Source organism: Metopolophium dirhodum, chromosome 1 (assembly GCF_019925205.1).
Source record: "Metopolophium dirhodum isolate CAU chromosome 1, ASM1992520v1, whole genome shotgun sequence".
Taxonomy (NCBI): Eukaryota; Metazoa; Arthropoda; class Insecta; order Hemiptera; family Aphididae; genus Metopolophium; species Metopolophium dirhodum.
Genome location: NC_083560.1, coordinates 113028841 through 113037405, shown reverse-complemented (window position 1 = coordinate 113037405; position 8565 = coordinate 113028841). Strand labels below are relative to the sequence as shown.

Below are 8565 nucleotides of genomic sequence, written 5' to 3'. Positions count from 1 at the left end.
TTATACATTTTTATAAAAATAATTAAAAATATAAAATAATTATAAAATTTAAAATTTGATAAATGTTGTCAAAATTTGAACTTTAAATGCTTATAAAAAAAATGGGCTAATGTATTTTTAATATTTTTAATCTGCTATTGTAGCACTATATCAGTAGCTTTGTATTAACTTTTCAAGCTTTTTTACCAACATTTTTTGACATATTTAGAAAAAAAAAACTAAAAAAATTGAAAATTGACAATGTCCATAAACAGCTCAAAAAGAGTTAAAATATATTCAAAATTGTATGGTGTATAGAAAATGAAAATATAAACATTCAGTGAAATTGTCATATATTTACAGTACGTTTTTTAATTACAACAAAATAAGAAAATCGTTACATGAAAAATCGAGTGAATATCAAATGTTGTAAAAATATAAATTTCAGACGCTCATAAAAATTTAATTTGACTTTCTTGTAGACAATTTTTTTTTGATAAAGGTAGATAAACTTATGGATAATCTTGTATTACATTTTCAAATCTTAGATTTAATTAAAAAGATTTTTATGATTTTCAAACCCGAAATAATTTGCACATTTTCGTGATTTTATGTTTTTTGTCAATATTTTAATATTAAATGCTTATAAAAAAAAATTGCGAGTATGGATTTTTATTATTTTTTATCTATATTTGACACAATATATTAGGAGCCTTGTATTAAATTTTCAAGCATTTTTACCCAACAAATAAAATTGTATTGATAATTATAGAATAAAAATCTAAAAAAAATTGGAAACTGAAAATGTCCGTAAGCAGCTCAAAATAAGTCATAATATTTTTAAAATATTATGGTGTATAGAAAATGCTAATATAAACATTCAGTCAACATTTCATGTACCTATCTACGGTCATTTGTTTTAGAGTTACACCAAAAACCAAAATCAATTTAGTCAAAAATCGATTTTGCGTAAAAATTCCCGTTTTTCCTTAATTTTTCTTTTGTTTATCACGGCACTTTTGAAAGCAACTGGAAAATTATTACTTTTGAGGCCCCTAAAATAGAAACTAGATTCACTTTCCTATCAGAAAAGATACTGTTGAGAAAATCTAAGCACTTTTATTGTCCTAAAAATGAAATGAAATGAAATTAAAATTAAAAAAAAAATAATTAAAAAAAAACCTCATTGTAAAATCAATACATTCATCGCTCCGCTCAGAATCTAAAAAAGATGTGAAAAACATCACAAAGCACTACCTATTAATAATTAATGCAAAAACATCGGTTAATTGATTTTAACATAAAAACATCACAAAATTATACAAACAAAATTTAACATAGAATCATTATTCTTTTTTTTTAATAGAACAAATTCTATTAAAAATCATAGTTATATTATTATTATTGTTTAAATACATTTTTTATAATTTTCAATAAAACAAAAATATGTCTTACAGGAAAAACTCTCACGCCATGTAGAATTTTTTTAAATTTTTTTTTAATTTAAAAGTGGAGCTAGTGATATCGTACGCGATCTACCAAACTTGTTTTCAAGTAGTGCGTGATCTACCCAAATCCACTAAAAATAGTATTTAATTTCCGTATTTTCTTTATATCTTACTTAAAATATAATAATGTCATAACCAATTACATACTTAACTATTTATAAATAAATTTTAATTTAATAATAATAATAATATCATAATTATATAAATTATTATGATTTTAGGTTTTTATAAAATACCTTAAACTAAAAATATTGTTTTCATATCTGAAAGAAAATCGTCAAATATTGTATCCATGGCTGGATGAAGTGATCGCCACCACTCTTCTTTTAACTGCCTTTCGAGTAATGATGAAGCTCCGTTTACTTTTATACCGTATCTTTTCTTCACAATACGCCAAAGACCCTCGATTGACTGAGTATGTGCTCCTGTACTTGGATCAATGAAATTTAGGCTATGATTTACTGTTTTGTGACTAAACCCGTGTTCATTTAATGTAGCGTATGCCTTCCACTGGTCACTGTGAATTATCGTTCCCTGTTCAACTTCTCTTTGAATAATTGGCAAAAGTGTTGCTCTATCACGTTTTTGAACTATGAAAAATCGGCGTTCCAGAACGTCATTGTGGTGCCAACATAGACCAAATACCCATGGTCCTTGTACCCGTGAACCATAATTTCGTTGATTAGTTTCTTCTGCTGATTGTTCAGTTTCGTCATTGTTTAGGGGTTCCTCATTTTCTTCATTTCCCGTTCTTTGATCAGAACATAACAAACGTCCACGATTATATTTTCTTTTTCCTTGAAAAAGAGATTCATCGATTTCCACAATACAACCTCGCCCACCCATTTTCTGACGTTTCGAAAAACAATCGACTACGACATTTCTGCACAAGTTGTACCAATCAACAACAGTATGGTTGCTTCGTCCTGTCCAGAGTACCGTTGTTTGAACAGTGTTAAGGTAAACCCAATACCACACCAATTCCATAATTTCCGTTAATGTTAATTTGCTGTTACATCTACCATTGAGATCAGTGTATGAAAAGAACTGATTACCTTTACGTATTGATTGAAAAGTTTGACACCCTTTTTTGGTGCATCTTAATGTAACTGTCCTTTTAAATGATCCATCCGAATTTCTCTTTTTACTTGTTCTGGTAGTTTCTTTAAGATCTCCACCACAGCTGACGCCTTCTCTCACTTCATTGCACGTTAAATGATTTTCTTCATTTTGAGGTAACAACTGTTTGCTTTTTAAATAATTCGCACATGTTTGTTCGTCACAAATAATATTACGATAAAAATGTCCGATTCTTGAACTCATAATGAAATATTAAAAAATGAAATATTATTTACTATTGTCTAACGAGTAGAAAACGGGTAGTAGTTTCGGCGTAGTAGAGACGGCGATTGTGGCGAGTTGGTGACGGCGATGTGTCTGGACGTCAGGCTATCGTATATTTTATCTTATCGTATTAATTGAACTATAAAAGGGAAGTCATATAAACGTATAAATAAATAGTCGTAAATTATCAAGATAATTTGGAAATTCGGAAATTCGGAATAACCGGTAGATCGCCTATTTGGGTAGATCGCGTACGACATCACTACCAAAGTGGAGAACATTTTGTATGTATGATCAAAGCTTGATTTTGAAAATTATAATTATTGAAGCTGGAATATGCATTTGAATAATGCACAATATTTGTTCTTTTTCAAACGTATTTTTCTACTACTATGTAAAGTAAAATTAAAATTTGAGCTTTGATCCGACCTGCAAAAACTTCTCATCATTCAGATAAACAAAAATGACCAAAATCCGACATATCAACGAGGCTTGAAAATTTTTCCTGTAGAAGCATTTTTGTTCATCAAAACAGTGCTTCGATAATAGGAAGCCCGGATTAAGGGTGGGGGTAGGGGGCCACGTTCCCGGGACCACATATGTAAAAGACCCATAGTCTTCTTGGCTTAAAATTATATTGAGTGGTAATTTATAATTTTTATAGTGCCTACAAGATTTTTTTTGAACTAACAGGCGTCGGGTCTTGTCACCCACCTACCATGTTTACGGTGTTTCAAGAAAAAAAAATCATAAAAAAATTTCCTGATGGTAACAATAAGGGTTTAACTATACTTAGAGGTAATAATTAATTTTTGGTTGAAACATGACGCGGTACGCAGCGGCCACCAGTACAAAGTACAGGTACCGCAGCGACCAGTCTACACTTTTCGTCAACCGCCACTACGGGCTACAGCGCGACAACGCCAACTCCCCCCACCACGCCACAAAGGCACAAGGTGGGACGGGAAGGCGAGTCGCGTAGAACGAGTACCGGCCGTCGTAAACTCACTAGTAAAAAGACACACGTTGTGAGCACGCACCACGACCACAACCATATATACATATCTTCATATAGCCCGCCGTCAGTTGTTCTTTTTTTTCTTTGATATTTTTTTTTGTATACATATATATACGTGTACCCGGTACGGGGTGAAATAAACACCAATCTTCTTCACCCGAAATTGTGTTTGTATTTTTTAACGCTCGAGTGTGCCACCCAACCTACCACACCAACGACCGGCTCTCCGCGGATCATCCACCACCACCGTCGTAGCCGCGTCAAACACATCATGTAATAATTGATACATTTTGCTCAGAACTGGACAAAAGAATAAATGCATATAGTGTAGTAGTTGAACACTTTTTATTCTTAACTAGACTAGATGTAGAGTCTACTAATGATATTGAGAAGTGTTAATAAATTCATAAGTCTATATGAAAAATTAGTGTAAAAATGATGTTGATCATTCAATCAAATATGAAGTAGTATATTTTAAGTAGTTTTGGGATCAGTTAAAACCAACATTTGATGAACGTGATGTATGTAGGTTAGGTTAGGTTAGGTTAAGTTAGGTTATGTAGGTACTCAAGATATTTGAATGGATGACCGAATGTAATATTATTAATATTTTCCCTAACATTCATATTGCTATAAGAATATATCTTACCATTCCTGTTGCTAATTGTACTGCAGAGAGAGCAGTTTCCAAGTTGACCAGAATTAAAAATAAAAATAGATCAACACAAACACAAGATAATCTGTCACCATTAATGATATTGTCTACAGAAAATTATATCCTACAACATTTAAGCTTTGATAAGACATTAGAAGCATTTGCTACACAAAAAGCTAGAAAAAAGACTTTTATATAAAATACTGATTTTTATTGTTTTTATTATACTTAATTAAAATGGTTTAAATTTGTTTTACTATACATTTTTTTTATTTTGAAGTGTTGTTTTCATTGTGGGGGGGGGGGGGGCTCGAGGCCCGGGGCCCATGACCATATCTTGGCACCTGGGCCCCCGAAGGTCTTAATCCGGGCTTGGATGACAGGCATCTAAGCCAAACATTGACTTTTGAATGCGTGTGCGTAAGTATCTTTATCTGTGCGTGTAATTTTAGGTCACTCACACTAATATCCATTTACATACTCAAACACATGCACGTTCAGCACGAGGCCGATACAACATGTGAATTGTTAATATTGATAATATTAATTTATTATTTAAATATTAATATTAATAATAATTATTTCCCTGTGCCCACATAGAAGTATTGTATGAGCAGAATGGACATTGGGAAATAATTTCCCATAACTTCCCACACCCAATACAACTCCTGCAAATAAAAATATGTTTTTTTATTTATTTATTCCTCTGCCTATAGTTATCCTGAAAATGTAATTCATTTCTGTTTGCATTTTAATTAATGCCCTATAAAGGGTTAATAAATGATCGGCACCGACACCCTTAAAGATATAAATGTATGTACATTTTATAAGAAGTTTGAACATTTAAGTAGTACGAAAAATAGAATTTATTGTGAAAAATGTAATAGATATTGTTATAATCAAGAATGTTTAGAACATCATACATATGTATGTCAAATTTATGATCTTAAATGTGGGTATAGGCCACGAATTAAAACATACAGGATGCCGAACGAGAGCTTATCAGGTGAAGACGGTAGTTTCCAAAAATCCAGAATGACTAATAGCGATTTTTGCCAAAGTGGCGTTAAATGAACTAAGACAGTGCTACCATCTACCAAGATTTATAAATTTACGTATCTTTATCGTAAAAATTATCATCATGTAAATTTCCCATACAATAAGATGGTTAATGTATTGGTCCAACCAGGGGATGTGCTCAAACGGGAATTTAGAGATTTACGGTAGAAATGTTTGTTTATTAATGGTTGCCATGGGTTTTAAAGCTATTATAATAATAATTATTGATTGCCGTGAAATCAGTGTATTCATTCAATGCATTTAATTTTTTTGTTCGTTGTGTTTTGATATTATATGTATCGCAATTACGTAAATATTGCGCGTATTATACTCACATTAAGTTACGTACATAAAACAATGCCCACGTCTTCGTGGACGAAGAGGAAATATTTGTCTATAGACTCGGCATTCAAAAATTAGTCCAGCCGTTTAGGATGAGTTCAGTGAAATACTTGGTAGAACTTTGATACTTAAGAGTTAAATTATAAAGTTACGTTCAAACAGCACGGGGTCCGCGATCTACCGTAGGTAGATTGCCTACCTGATAATATACTGCTGTGAATCAGAATTTTTATTCCAGGCAACAGAAAAGTTAAGATAAATTTTGAACACCATACACCGAATATTAAATAACGAATTGAACAAAGTTTGAGTCATAAAATTGGTACATTTAACGGGAAACGAAGTGCACGGGATCAGCTAGTATTATATATTATATCAATATATTATGTATATGTCTGTTAGGTATATCATTTTTATATTAAAGTACTTAGTATTTATCTTTCAATTAAATAATTTTAAATTTTACTAGGAACAAATAATCACTATAATAGCACTAATTATTCAAACATCTCATTCGAGAAATGCCACACGAAGTGAGTGGTAATTTTAAATCAGGTGATACCTAAATTAGAAATAATTCAAGTAACAGCTGGGGCATCAGAATGTTGTAAACATATTGTAGCAATTCTTTTATATTTAAATAGGTAGGTTTATAGGAAGTGTCACTACTGGGTGGCTTCTTTCAACAATCCCATTCATGTTCACGTAATACTTTTGGCCCATATTCTTATTGTGACCCCAGGGTACTAGATTGTATATTTCATTTAAAAATAATAGTAAAAAAAAAAAAAAATAGGTAGGTAAATTCATTTTATAATTTATTTAAATAAACAATTATTAGTCTTGAATGATTTTTTTTAGAACTTCAATATCAGATATTGATACATTATCATTGACCGATGTTAGATGTGAGTGGTCACGTTTAAAGGAACCATCTTTACAACAATATTCTCCAGTTCCCATTAAACAATTTTGTGTTTTTCCATCCTATGGTGGATTAATATAATCAATTAATACAAAATCTTATCCTAACCTAACCGTACTAAAATCCGATGAATTAAAAAAACCAAATTTAATCCTTTTTAAATTAGCCCATCTTCTTTCCAGAGATCTAAATCTACCCACAAACATTAATATATATATATATATATATATATACTAGCTGTTGGCGCTGACAATGACCATCAGCGATATGCTAATGAGCACGACGGCACGAGTGTCTTATCGGTCAGTCCCACCTTCCACTCATCTCTTCACCCTATTATATATTCCTTGTGTATTATTATTATTATTGATTATTAGAATCACCATATTTATCGTCTTTGTTTTAGTTGTATTATCTTAATCTTTATTGTGTTTTTCTTATTATCATTTATTGCGGCCAACGCCCTTGTTGTCATATCTTTTTTTGTGTGCTTTTTTTTCTCTCGTCAAATTTTTTTTTTGTCCCGCTATTGCAGCGTTCTTTTTGTTAATGTGATGTTCGTGTTCTTTACAATCTTGTCGGGTGTACGTATTTATTGGTACACACCAAGCATCATTTATATATATATTATTAATTTCGATCTGTACAATCGGACTGTCTGATCATTGTGATCAACCAAATTGTTATTATTACTGCGGTGTTACTTGCGACGCTACTGAAATCCGTCACTGCACCTGCTCATTATTATTGTTTAAAATAAACGGCCAAATTATTACCATTCAAACCGTGAGTTATAAATTTATATATCTTAATTATATTATTGCCATCCGTGGGTCACCTGATCCGACGGCTTGTACGCCCACTGTGCGCCTCACCGTCACCAAGTGCCAGCTCCTCCCGCGTAAGTCCGCCAGCACTCGCCGTAGTGTGTGAGAGGCCGCCCAGGTCTTCGGAATCCGCATTCAACTGGTGTCTCCAATGTGGGCAGGCTGTCCGGGTCCACGTCAAGACTTTTAGTTTAAGCTTAGTCATTAAGGTTTAGCCAACTCATGTGAGCTCCGTGGTCATTGCACCTGTCCTAACCGACTACGGAGACCCCCCCCCCCCCCCAATAACTAAACTCTAAAATCTTGTTCTCCTCAACACCTCACGCCCCTTTCCTAATCTGAGGTCATCGTTGTCGTCATGCATATTAGGTTGCCTACCCAATTTATAAAAGGCGACATAAGCAATCCAAATCAATTTTTTTTTGGTCTCGACTGTTCGTCGAGTGGTCCTTCGGGAATGTGCTGCGTCAGCTGTCTTGGCGTACACACTAGCTGATCCCGTGCACTTAGTTGCCCGTTAAATGTACCAACTCTATATGACTTTAACTTTGTTCAATTCGTTATTTAATATTCGGTGTATGGTGTTCAAAATTTATCTTAACTTTTTTGTTGCTTGGAATAAAAATTCTGATTTGCAGCAGTATATTATAAGGTAGGCAATCGACCTGCGGTAAATCGCGGACACTGTGCTGTTTGTACGTAACTGTATGATATTTCAACTCTCAAGTATTGAAGTTATACCAAGTTTGTCGTTTTTACTTAACTCCGCCTACGGTGGATTAATATAATCAATTAATACAAAATCCTAACCTAACCCTACCGTACTAAAATCCGTACTATAATCCTAAACGGTTCAAAAAAAATCAAAATATTTTAAAAATTTTATCGTGTATAAAAAATGCAAACCA

General features: G+C 32.6%; 1 protein-coding gene across 1 annotated transcript; it reads right to left on the bottom strand.

The window, feature by feature from the left end:
- Positions 1-1724: 1724 nt before the first annotated feature.
- LOC132951279 (uncharacterized) lies at positions 1725-3088 on the bottom strand. The gene has a single exon (XM_061023083.1). The coding sequence runs from the start codon at positions 2808-2810 to the stop codon at positions 1725-1727; it is 1086 nt and encodes a 361-aa protein (XP_060879066.1). The 5' UTR covers positions 2811-3088.
- Between the last annotated feature and the right edge of the window lie 5477 nt (positions 3089-8565).